General features: G+C 43.5%; 2 protein-coding genes across 9 annotated transcripts in view; one reads left to right on the forward strand and one right to left on the reverse strand.

Moving 5' to 3' along the window:
- The first annotated feature begins 3,756 nt into the window (after window positions 1–3,756).
- Pdhb (pyruvate dehydrogenase E1 subunit beta) lies at window positions 3,757–9,692 on the forward strand. Its single transcript, XM_052734179.1, has 10 exons — window positions 3,757–3,848; window positions 3,921–3,974; window positions 5,481–5,588; window positions 5,681–5,743; window positions 5,834–5,869; window positions 6,189–6,474; window positions 6,820–6,930; window positions 7,432–7,523; window positions 8,770–8,911; window positions 9,158–9,692. The coding sequence occupies exons 1-10, from the start codon at window positions 3,807–3,809 to the stop codon at window positions 9,301–9,303; spliced, it is 1,080 nt and encodes a 359-aa protein (XP_052590139.1). The 5' UTR covers window positions 3,757–3,806; the 3' UTR covers window positions 9,304–9,692.
- A 627-nt stretch (window positions 9,693–10,319) lies between these two features.
- Window positions 10,320–12,421, reverse strand: part of Pxk (PX domain containing serine/threonine kinase like) — an 88,375-nt gene continuing 86,273 nt past the window's right edge. For 4 of the 8 annotated variants that reach the window (XM_052734173.1, XM_052734172.1, XM_052734170.1 and 1 more), the window contains one exon: window positions 10,320–12,104. In XM_052734173.1, coding sequence (XP_052590133.1) covers window positions 11,890–12,104 — 215 coding nt within the window. In that variant the 3' untranslated portion in view covers window positions 10,320–11,889. The remainder of the gene's footprint in view (window positions 12,105–12,421) is intronic. The other 4 variants (XM_052734177.1, XM_052734175.1, XM_052734178.1 and 1 more) reach the window with 2 other exon arrangements.

Here is a 12,421-nt window from a genome sequence, read left to right on the forward strand (position 1 = left end):
GAATGAACAGTTGAAATGATGATAATCGGCGCTGCTGGTAGCGCTGGTTACTGGCAGAAAAGTCACGAGCCATAACCAGAGTTACAGAGAGCTTTATTGGGAGGAAGGAAGGGATAGAAGAGAGGAGAGCCAGGCCTGGAGAGAGAGAAAGATGGTGGGGTAGGGAGGGAAAGAGGGGAGCAGAGCAGAGAGAGCAGAGAGAGCGTGGGGTCTGCATCCGGTTTTTAAGGCGCAGATTGCGTGCGTGCGTACACATGTAAGACACAAGACCCCGAGCTGTGCATGTGCAGGAGTGAGGGCAGAATCCTAACAGCAGTCATTTGAACACATATCAGCAATTGTTGTGAGTTGAGGACTACGAGGTAACGAGGAAGTTTCTTTGTGGTGATGAAATAATTCAGTGTTTTGATTGGGCTGGTGATTACATGATTCTGTACATGGGATAATACACACACATACATATATAAGCACATTCATATGGTTAGACTATATAAACATATAAAATAATGCACATAGCTGGGCATGGTGGCACACATCTTTAATTCCAGAATTTGAGAGGAGAGGCAGGATGATTTCTGTGCACTGGAGGTCAGCCTGGTCTATAGGTAGGGCTATATACTGAGACCCTGCCTCCAAAAAAGTGAGAAAGAAAGAAAGAGAGAGAGAGAAAGAGAGAGAGAGAGAGAGAGAGAGAGAGAGAGAGAGAGAGAGAGAAAGAAAGAAAGAAAGAAAGAAAGAAAGAAAGAAAGAAAGAAAGAAAGAAAGAAAGAAAGAACGAACTAGGTGTGGTGGTCCAAATCTGTAATCTCAGTAATCCAGCACTCAGGAGACTGAGGCAAGAGGACTGAGTTTGAGGCTGTCCTGGTCTATACAGGGAGTTCCAGCAAGTCTGGGCTGTGTTCAGATCAAGACTCCTCTTCAATCTAAAACAGCACATAAGATTGGTCAAACCCATACAGACAAAACCTTGGATAAAGGGATTTCCCAAAAATGACAAAAGACCCTGAAGGGACAAGCATTTCTTTTTACTCTGCAAAGATTTGATTTTGAGAGAGGACTCTATGGTCAATTTACGCTTCCCAAAGCCTTTCTAGAAAATCTAGTGAGCATGTGAATACAGGTTTAAGAATTCATGACTTTAGCCGGGCGGTGGTGGCGCACGCCTTTAATCCCAGCACTCGGGAGGCAGAGCCAGGCGGATCTCTGTGAGTTCGAGGCCAGCCTGGACTACCAAGTGAGTCCCAGGAAAGGCGCAAAGCTACACAGAGAAACCCTGTCTCGAAAAACCAAAAAAAAAAAAAAAAAAAAAAGAATTCATGACTTTAAAATCCAGTATTTTCATCATTTATGTTTTTTAAACAGGAAATTTTGTTCAGTCTTTCAAAATTGGCCAGCTTAAAAGGAAAGGAACTATACCAATTATTATGTACTGTGTCTCTTCCCTGCAGGCAGGAGTCTGACCTCACAGTCTGATTCATTGGTTGGTCTGAAAAGAAAAGGCACTCAGAAAATGAAGGAGGAGGGGAGGAGTCACTGTTCCAAACAGAAAAGGGCATTTGCTTCAGGCTGTCTCATTCCAAGAATACAGTAGTGAGCCTTTATATAAACAAAGGTTTTAACAGGTGGGAAAGATTAAAAGATTTCCATGGCAGGGGCACACCTTAATCCCAGCACTTGGGAGGCAGAGGCAGACAGATCTCTGTGAGTTCAAGCCCAGCCTGGTCTACAGAGAGAATTCCAGGACAGCCAGAGCTACATAGAGAAACCCTGCCTTGAAAAATGAAATCAAAACAATAACAACAAAAGCAAAAAAACAAAAGACAAACAAACAAAAAGCATTTGCATGAAGACGGCATCCTGGCACATACCGTTAATCCCAGCACTCAGGAGACAGAGGCAGGTGGATCTCTGAGTTCAAGCCCAGCCTGGTGAGTGAGTTCCAGGACAGTCAAAGGCTACACAGAGAAACCCCATCTCATGGGAAAACAAAAACAAAAAGACATTCCATGAAAGTCCTTCAAAGCAGGGGAAATTGAAAAGTCCTTGTCCCAAACACAGGTTTTTTTTAGTATTTGATAGAAAAGATCCATATTTGCTCTTTCTTTTCTTTCTTTCTTTGTTTCTTTCTTTTCTTTTCTTTCTTTCTTCCTTCCTTCTTTCTTTCTTTCCTTTTTTTTCTGAGAGTTTCTCTGTTGCCCTGGCTGTCTTGGAACTTGCTCTGTAGATCAGGCTGACCTCGAACTCAGAGATCCGCCTGCCTCTGCCTCCTAAATGCTGGGATTAAAGGCACACACCACCAACGCCTGGCTCATATTTGATATTTCTTACAACATGACCACCAGATGGCAGCAGTGAGAGAGATTTGGAAGGAGTTGATCCCACACCTCTGTGTTCATCCTTCCATTTACAGATGAGACAGAATGCAGAAAATAAAAGTCACATCTAAGCAGCTATTCCCAAATGTCTATCTCTAGCCCTACCAAATCTTCAGGCTTCAGACTTCTCCAGTCTGGGTATTGAGTGGGAAAAAAAAAAAAAAAAGAAATAAAAAAGAAAGGAAAGGACATGATTACTCCTCGGTATGGTGGAGGAGAAAATTTATTATAGATATATAGGAGAGCATAGCCAGAGGCAGAGACATCTGGAAGAGTACAGAGTGGATTTGGCCAGGCTGAGCTGGGCCATGTGAGGAGAGGAGGGAACGGGAATCGGGTGCAGCAGCCAAGAGGGCAAAGGTAAAAAAGGGCCAAGAACCAAAATGTCTGGATTAGATGGGGAAGAGCCTCTGGGGCCGGCAGCTCAGTGCTTTGGCTGGAGAGCTCAGGGTAGAGGGGTGGGATATGCCAGACATACCCAGGAACAGATAAGGACTGAAGGATGCTGGGAGAACCGGGGAGAACCAAGTCCCCTTTGATATGTTAAATAGGCACCTCAGCCATTTGTCCCGGGTTTGAAACTTGGAAGGTATGCCATCAAAATTCAGCATGATTAGAACAACTTCCTCACCTCTTCACGCCTAGGTGGAGATAAAACTAACAGAAACCACCTACAGTCACTTATGAAGCACACATCACAATACTTGTCACACAGCGGACACAATGGATACTTGAAAGCTATTGTTTATAGTCAATGGACAACGTCCATTCATAAATAGCGAGGGCTCTCCCATATGTCTCTGCCTCCGGCTATGCTCTCCCATATATCTATAATAAACTTTTTCCTCTGTCATACTGAGGTGCAGTCATAGCGTTTCCTTGCCTTTTTATTTCGTTTATTTCGTCCCCCTCCACTGGACTGGGTGCAAGAGCCACGTGGTACTCAAGGGCCACAGTGCCCGCAAAGGGGGTGGCCTTAAGGTCCCTCCGTCCTCAGTCAGTCAGGCCGCACTGTCTCGGCACGTGGGCAGGCAGCAGTTCAGAGGTGTGCGCACAGCGTGCTAGCTGCATGACAGCCGTTGCAGGCGGTCTGCAAAGTCTTCTCGACTGCGCTGGTCAGAGGATCAAAGTACCTACACACCACCTTGGCAGGTTCCCGACCAGCCGGGTGGGCAGGGCTCGCAGGAGCCGCACCCTACCGTTGGCTACGCTCGCAGAGGCCCATAGGGCAGAGCCTAGGGCGGGACTCTCTGGCATCGCACCTTGCTATTGGCTGCCCTAGGAAGGCGGAACCCTTAATCATCACTCTCTATTGGCTTTGCCCGACGGAGGCGGGCCCTGGAGTCGTCACGCCCCACCATTGGTTGCGCCAGGACGGGTCTGCAGCGCTTCTGTGTTGTCATTAGGCGGCAAGTAGAGGACACAAGCAAGATGGCGGCGGTGGCTGGCATGGTGCGGGGACATTTGCGGCAGGTAGGTAGCGGCCCCCGCACGCCCGCGGTCTGCCCCGTGCCCTCCCTGAACCTCCTTCCCTCTCCCTGCCAGGTTTCCGGGCTGCTGAAGAGGCGTTTTCACCGCTCGGCGCCCGCGGCACTGCAGGTAACCGGCGCCGACGTTGGGCAAGGCCGGGAGGGAGTCCTCGGTCCCGGGCGCAGGCCTGAGAGGCCTGGTGGCATCGCGGACCCTGGCGGCGGCCGAGTCCTGCGGATGATCGCGCTGCCTCTGTCCCCGCCTGGCGCCACTCACACTGACACCCATCCCCGCGAGGCTGGTGGCAGTCTAATAAGCGACCGGCTGCTTCCCTGACATTCCCCCCACCCCCGAAATTGTGGTAAAATATTACTTTAAAATCTTTTGCTAAAATGTAAAGTTTATTGGCATCGAATGCATTCACCATATTCACTATTCACTTTTAGAACTTATTTTGATCATCCCAAACAAGAACGCTGGCCGTTACACGATAATAACTCACACTACAACAACTGCTCTTATATACCATATTGTACTTTTCTGACCCTATGAGTTTGCTTGTTCTAGAATGCCATGTAAATTGAGTCTTTTGTCCTTTTGTGTCTGGCTTATTTAACTTCTCACAGTAGCTTCAAGGTTCATCCGTTTTGTAGAATACATCAGAATTTGTTCTTTGAAAGGGTGAATCATCCTTTGTACATTTTATACATTTATTCAGGGGTGGATATTTGGCCTGTTTCCACCCTTTGGATTTGTAATGGTGCTGCAGATACATGCTTGGGTCCCTGCATTCAGTTCTTTGGCATAGTATATCTAGAAGTGGAGGGTTTTACCATTCTACATATTAAAGTAGCAGCTCCTGCATTGTGGATGTCAAGTGTTGGGCACTAGTGAGTGCTTAATACTTAGCCTTAGTTAAGACTTCCTTGCTAGTTCTCTGCCTCGTAGTACTCCAAAGGTAGTGATAAAACAGCCTAGCATACTTTCTACTTAGGAAACTGCCTGTGAGCTAGTTTAGGGATCCATCAATTTTCTTGCCTTGGTGTCCATCAACAACAACACTACAAGTGTTCTGTAAGCTTGCCATTAACATCTAGTGAAGGATTAGTGACAGAGTCTTACTTTTAAGTTCTTGGAATTTTTGTTTTGTTGTTTTTGTTTTTTCAAGACAGGGTTTCTCTGTGTAGTTTTGGTGCCTTTCCTGGGTCTCGCTCTGTAGACCAGACTGGCCTCGAACTCACAGAGATCCGCCTGGCTCTGCTTCCTGAGTGCTGGGATTAAAGGCGAGCACCGCCGCCGCCGCCACCACCACCACCTGGCAAGTTCTTGGAACTTTAATTTGTATGATATGCATTTATCTGCTTTGTTTATATGTGTGGGTGTGCACATGTGCACTTGAGGTCAGCTTCCAGAGAATCAGTTTCCTCCTTCCACCATGTGGGACCTAGGTATCAAACTCATCAGACTTGGCCATCTTGCCTCCTCAGATTCTTGGAACTTTAAAAGTAAATGCCTGCTTGAGTGTCAAATTTATGTTTTACGTTGTGGGCAGCCTAGGTAAGTATAAGGAAGGAAATCTTCATGGTATCTAAGTAATCCTTTAGCTAATTTCCTGTTTATATACCCGTATGACAGTTGACAGTTCGTGAAGCTATTAATCAAGGTATGGATGAAGAACTAGAAAGAGATGAGAAGGTATTTCTGCTTGGGGAAGAAGTTGCCCAGTATGATGGTGCATACAAGGTAACTGGAATTGGTAACTTGATATAACATCAAAAAGTACCCATTTGCCCTGACAAACACTTGAAAGTCATGGGGTTAAATCTTAATTGTAGGTTAGCAGAGGCCTATGGAAGAAATATGGTGACAAGAGGATCATAGATACTCCCATATCAGAGGTAAGCCTTCCAGATCGGCTTTGAGGAGCTCGTTGAGTATTTAGTTTTAATTTCTGTGGATGTTTTCTTAGGCTGCTATTTGCTTTACAGATGGGCTTTGCTGGAATCGCTGTTGGTGCGGCTATGGTATGTAATATGAAGTTTATCTAAGGAGATTTCCTTTAATATTATCTTCTGAAACTGTTGTTTGAATTGGGCGTGGGGGCGCTCACCTTTAACCTAACCCCAGTACTTAGGAAACAGGCAGGTGGATCTCTGAGTTCAAGGCAAGCCTGATCTACAGAGTGAGTTCCAGGACAGCCTGGACTACACAGAGAAATCCTGTTTTGAAAAACCCACAAAAAGAAAGAAAATATTGTTTGCATATTGGAAGAGTGGAATGGTTATTTAGCACTCATCCTTGTTCTGTTTAGTCTTTTTAACATTGATGTTTTCTACTTGACAGGCTGGGTTGCGGCCCATCTGTGAATTTATGACCTTCAACTTCTCTATGCAAGCCATTGACCAGGTTATAAACTCAGCTGCCAAGACTTACTACATGTCTGCCGGCCTTCAGCCTGTGCCCATAGTATTCAGGGGGCCCAATGGTGCCTCAGCAGGTGTAGCTGCTCAGCACTCACAATGCTTTGCTGCATGGTATGGGCACTGCCCGGGTTTAAAAGTGGTCAGCCCCTGGAATTCCGAGGATGCAAAAGGACTTATTAAATCGGCCATTCGTGATGATAATCCAGGTCAGCATAGTAACATTAAAAACTGACGTGAACTCTGCATTATGGTTCAAGGGCATCTATTTTGGCATAGGCATAGCATATGTAAAGTGCTAATGACAGGAAGACAGTAAAAACTGTGCTTTTCCTCCTCATTGTAAGGTGCTAGTTACTTACTGCATACCTGCACCATTGGCTTAACCTCAGCAGATAGAATAATATTGACCAAACTGCAGGTGTCAGCAAGTAAACCATCCTGAAGCTTCTAGACTGATAGACGAAGCTTCTTAGTATTTAGAAGATGAATGATTTTATTATATATGTATTCTTAGTCATTTTGTCTGTTTGAGAACTTACTATATCTTGCAGTGGTGATGCTAGAGAATGAACTGATGTATGGAGTTGCGTTTGAACTTCCTGCAGAAGCTCAATCAAAAGATTTTCTGATTCCTATTGGAAAAGCCAAAATCGAAAGGCAAGGTAAGAACACCTACTAGGAGGCTGGAGAGATGGCTCAGCAGTTAAGAGCACTGGCTGTTTTTCCAGAGGTCCTGAGTTCAATTCCCAGCAACCACATGGTGCTCACAACCATCTCTAATGAGATCTGGCACCCTCTCCTGGCATGCAGGTAGAACACTGTATACATAATAAATAAATCTTAAAAAAAAAAAAAAGAACACCTACTAATGTATACTAAATATGCATTAATCATTTTTTTTTACTGTAGCCCTTGTGTTTGCATAGGTCAGAAGATACTGCCATGTAGTTTTGACTTACAAAGTAAAGGATGAATGAGTTCAAGTTAGGCCTTTCTGAATTTCTGTCTAGTACGTTTGTATTCCGTGTCCAAGAATACAACCTCATTTCTTAGCTCACTGAAATAAAGTGAAGGTCTGATAAGGCATGAGCTATAGCTGGCTGTAGAATCACCAGTGCTACATTAGATCCATTGACCTTTAATCTGTGACCACTTTATTTCAGGGACCCACATCACTGTAGTTGCCCATTCAAGACCAGTGGGCCACTGCCTAGAAGCTGCAGCTGTATTGTCTAAGGAGGGAATTGAATGTGAGGTAAGTGGACATTCACTCTCCCCCCCACTTCTTTAAATCAGAAACTCCTCTTAAGACTCAAGGCTGTGGGGGCTGGAGAGATGGCTCAAGGGTTAAGAGCATTGACTGATCTCCCAGAGGTCCTGAGTTCAATTTCCAGCAACCACATGGTGACTCACAACCATCTGTAATGAGATTTGGTGTCCTCTTCTAACATTATATACATAATAAATACATCTTAAAAAAAAAAAAAAAGACTCAAGGCTGCTGAGTTGGCTTAGCAGGTTAAGTTGCTGAAATCTAATTAGTTGAAAATCTAATCCCCAGGAGACACACACACACACACACACACACACACACACACACACACACACACACACACACACACACACAAAACCAAACAACTTTTAAGTACCTTCTCAAGTTAAGATCCAGTCTTGCTGGTCTTGAGAGAGAGGTGTGCAAGCATGAGGACCTGAGTTTGGATCTCTAGCACTCACATGGAAACAAAAACCAAACAAGCCAGGTGTGGCAGCATTTATCCCAGCCCTAGGGAGACAGTGCTAGGAGGGAGGATCCCTGGTGCTTGCTAGCTTAGCCATCCAGTCTAACCAATTAGTTAGCTCCAGATTCAGTGAGAGACCATTTCTAAAAAATAAGGTGAACAATTGAGCAAGAAACCCGAGGTCATTCTCTGACTCCTCATGTGTGTGCACATACAATCACACACGCACAAGATCCAGCCTTGGAGCTGGACTTCAGAAGTAACTAAATCTAATCTCCTGTGTAGAACCTACCAAGTAGTTCTCCTTGGAAAGTATTACTTACTGTGTTTCATAAGCTATAAAATGAGGATAAAAGAAATTCTACTCCATAGGCTATCATGATGTAGGGCCTCACCTATTTATTTTGATAAGAGGGATGATGAATCCTATAGGTGAGCAAAGCTTTCTGTGATGGGAATACAGGTTTCTGATTTAATTGTAAGATCTTTTACTTTCTGTTTAAGACAAGGTCTCCCTGTGTAGCCCACACTATCCTCAAATATGTGGTCCTCCTGCCTCAGCCTCCCAAGTGTTGGGATTACAGGTTTGCACTGCTGTACTGGTTTTCCTTTTAGTCTCTACTGTTTGTGTACCTATTGATAGGTAGGTTCAGTTTTCTTAGACCCAGAGATTAACAAAAACAAAAAAGAAGTGATGTTTTGGGGTTGAGGCTGTATTTGTCTCTTGGTTTCTATAAAGCTTATTTACTGCATTGCCTTTAGGTGATAAATTTGCGTACTATCAGACCAATGGACATTGAAGCCATAGAAGCCAGTGTCATGAAGACAAATCACCTTGTAACTGTGGAAGGAGGCTGGCCACAATTTGGAGTGGGAGCTGAGATTTGTGCCAGAATCATGGAAGGTATTTCAAAGAATAGAATACAGTCAAACTGTAGTGACCAGTGTACTTGAATACCAACTGAAAAGAGATCAAAAGCTAGGGGTGACCAAATGACTTTTCAACTTGTCAGTCTAGGGTTTTTGTCCTTTAGGTAAATGTTTTAAAAAGTCAAGTCAAAAGCAGTGCCCTAATAACTAGAGTTCATTACCTTGTTTTTCTCTTTCTGAGTCCCAAATCAGCCTCTCAGGTGAACCTTCTCTTCTCCAGGCCCTGCATTCAATTTCCTTGATGCTCCTGCTGTTCGTGTCACTGGTGCTGATGTCCCTATGCCTTATGCAAAGATCCTGGAAGACAACTCCATACCTCAGGTCAAAGACATCATATTTGCAGTAAAGAAGACATTGAATGTCTAATTTGGACTTTGAATATCAAGTCATTGAAATTTATTTAAAATACTTGTTGGGACTTCATCTGATGTGTACTGAGAAACTTTACTAATCATAAAGTTAATTCTACAGCAGCAGCAGGTGTCTCTGTACTGGTAAGAAGTTTAAACATGCTTATGAGTGGAAAACTCCACTCCTCGCTCTAGATGCTATACTTTCTTTGTCTGTTACTGTTAATCTAGTCTTTGAATAAGATTAATATAAGTATTTATCCTCTTTCACTATAAGGGGCAAGAATGTTGCAGAGTCCTGATGAAAGATATTCCCCCCAGAAGATAACTTATATGTTTAAAAAGTATATTATCTACATTTGCTGTTAAATTGTTTTGATAAGGAATAAAGGGGATTCCTACCTATGAGTAAATTGTATTTTCCTCCCACCACCCCCTCAACCCCGAGACAGAGTTTCTCTCTGTAACAGTTCTGGCTGTCTGGGTACTCACTTTGTAGAACAGCCTGGCCTCAAACTCAGAGATCTGCCTGCCTCTGCCTCCCAAGTGCTGGGATTAAAGGCAAGAGCCACCACTGCCCAGCAAGTAGTTGAATTTTTGTATTAGTGAAATAATGTATGTGTAAGTCTTAGAGTACTAAGAAATTAGTGTCAAATGAAAAAGGATTTCACTGTATCCCTGGCTGACCCAGAACTATCTGTAGACCAGGATCTCATAGAGAGCCACCTGCCTCTGCCTCCCAAGAGCTGACATTAAAGGTATGTGCCACCATACCTGGCCCTAATTGAAGTTTTTGGGTTTTTGTTTTTGTTTTTTTTTTTAATTTCCAGGATCACAAGTATGTTAGCCAAGTGCTGTACTACATCTCCAGACCCTATTTGCTTTTATTTATATATCTTAAACTTTACCCAAAATTGTGAAAACAGAAGCACTCAGCTCCAGGTTTCCATCAGACTGGTCACTAGTCCACACAGCACTGTCCACAGCTGAACAGCCTTTTTTTTTTTTTTTTTTTTTGAGGCAGACTCAGTATTTATTTTATTTTATTTTATTTTATTTTTTTGGTTTTTCGAGACAGGGTTTCTCTGTGTAGCTTTGCGCCTTTCCTGGAACTCGCTTTAGAGACCAGGCTGGCCTCGAACTCACAGAGATCCGCCTGGCTCAAGACTCATTATTCAGTAGAGGATGATTACCTTGAGATTTTGACCCAACTACCTCTACCTTCCAAGTGCTATAGACACATACCACCATGCTTAGTTGATAAAATGCTGATCCAGGGCTTCCTGAGTGCTATACAAGCACTTTGCCAACTGAGTTATATCCCAAGCATAGTATGTTGACTCTTCATACCAAATTTTAATAAAATTTTTTTGAAATTTCTTTTTGAAATGAAAAAGATTCGTGTTGGGTACTCTTCCACAGTGCCAAAACCAGATATTGTCATATATGAGCCTCTTTAGAACTTGATGGAAAGGATTGTTTTCAACAAGTTATGGAAACATACAGATGGTCTCTACATAGTAAAGGCTATTAGCAATTATGAAGGGATAAGGAGACAGGGAATGAATACACTTGTGACACTACACTTTCTTCACAAAATGTGCTGTAGGAAGTTCTCATGAAATACCTAGCAAAGCCACAACATTTTCTTGTCATGATTTATTTTAATAAAAATACAGCTGAGTATATCACAGATTACATGAAACTATACATAATGACATTCATTCTGCATAGTAACCAACACTGATATGTGTATTTAAATTTTAAAATGGATTTTTTTATAATCCTTTAAAGTGCAATTTATTTAAAGGTTTAAACAAATCACAGAATGAAAGATTTCTAATAACTGAGTAACATCAGAAAAGATGCTGAAGTTAGATAAATCAAATCAGAAGTGATTGCCATCGATGCCAGATTCACTTGTAATGCTGACTCTTCCCCTACCCAACCTGGACCTAAATGCTGAGGACTAAGACAACCCTTTAATCAGCAAGAGCTTTTTCTATGGTTAATGTTTTTCTGTCTGTTTTGGTACATTCTAACTGAAAAGAACTATAAATCCAGAGTGGCTGCTCTCAGCCACAGTGAGATTGCCATTGAACTTGAGACAGGAATTCCCCCTGTCCTGCGAAAGGGAGAATGAAGAGAGCTCTTGCTTCTCTACCTCAGCCTTGGTTAATGTTAGCATCTGAGGTGAACTACCTAAGAAATAACCAGAAAATGCTTCAGAGGAATGAGCTATGAGAACGCTTCTGATAGAGTAGGAGGGACAGTAACAGGCCAGTCACTGCTGTGACAGAATATTGTCATTGCTTTTGCTTTTTTGTCATTTTCCTTTAGCTGGTGCAAATAATGATTCCATATGCTGCTGCCCCTAAAGGAAGCCCATTAGAGTCACAGAAGAGTAAAATGTTAAGGCAGCAATGCTGGCCCCACTTTATTCTACTTGGAGAGCATTTCCCTCTTGCAAGACTGGCTGTACTGGCTTTGCAAGGACTCACCCAAGGAAGGGACTTGAGGGAGGCTGTGCAAGGACTCACCTAGGAAGAGGAAGTTGGGTGGGAGTGGGACAGAAGAGCTTGCCCAGTGTAAACAGGAAACATCAGCCAATCTTAGGAGCACTGTGATCACAGGTTTTGGCTTTCCTTAAAGTTCCCTTTTGGAAATTCTGGATGGAGTTGAGCAAGGCCCCACGGTTCACACCATTCACAGCCTGGGGCAGGAGTGGGACAGGTATCTCTGTGCCTGAGGTTGTTGAGTGACCTGCTGGTGGAGGCGGAGGTGGTGGAGGAGGTGGAGGTAATGCAGAAGACAGCCCTGTAGAGGAAAAAGAAGGTCAGTGTTCCACCTTTCCACCTGATAAGCATACTGATACTACCTGGGCCAGGGCAGAGTGGACTCTGGGGAGACTGCATATTCTCAGAGGAGCTAAAACCCAGTATTCAGGGTGTTTTCAAACTAATTTAAAAAAGAAAAGAAAGAGCTTGAAGCAACAAAGGGGGGATTTAAAGGTTGCATTTCTTTCAAATGACAGTCATGTGAGAAGAGAATTGAATTGAGTATCAGGGATTATGTGAAACCACACAGTGACATCTCTCCCTAGAGTGGCTCAGACTCCACTCACAGCAGGTCGG

Source organism: Peromyscus californicus, unplaced genomic scaffold, assembly GCF_007827085.1.
Source record: "Peromyscus californicus insignis strain IS unplaced genomic scaffold, ASM782708v3 Scaffold_12__1_contigs__length_115047231, whole genome shotgun sequence".
Taxonomy (NCBI): domain Eukaryota; kingdom Metazoa; phylum Chordata; class Mammalia; order Rodentia; family Cricetidae; genus Peromyscus; species Peromyscus californicus.

Excerpts from the sequence above, each read along its gene's own strand:
- Pdhb (XM_052734179.1), top strand. The coding sequence starts at position 3,807 with ATGGCGGCGGTGGCTGGCATGGTGCGGGGACATTTGCGGCAG. Across the intron at positions 5,589-5,680 it reads AGTATGATGGTGCATACAAG|GTTAGCAGAGGCCTATGGAA; the intron begins GTAACTGGAATT and ends TCTTAATTGTAG. Across the intron at positions 7,524-8,769 it reads AGGAGGGAATTGAATGTGAG|GTGATAAATTTGCGTACTAT; the intron begins GTAAGTGGACAT and ends CATTGCCTTTAG.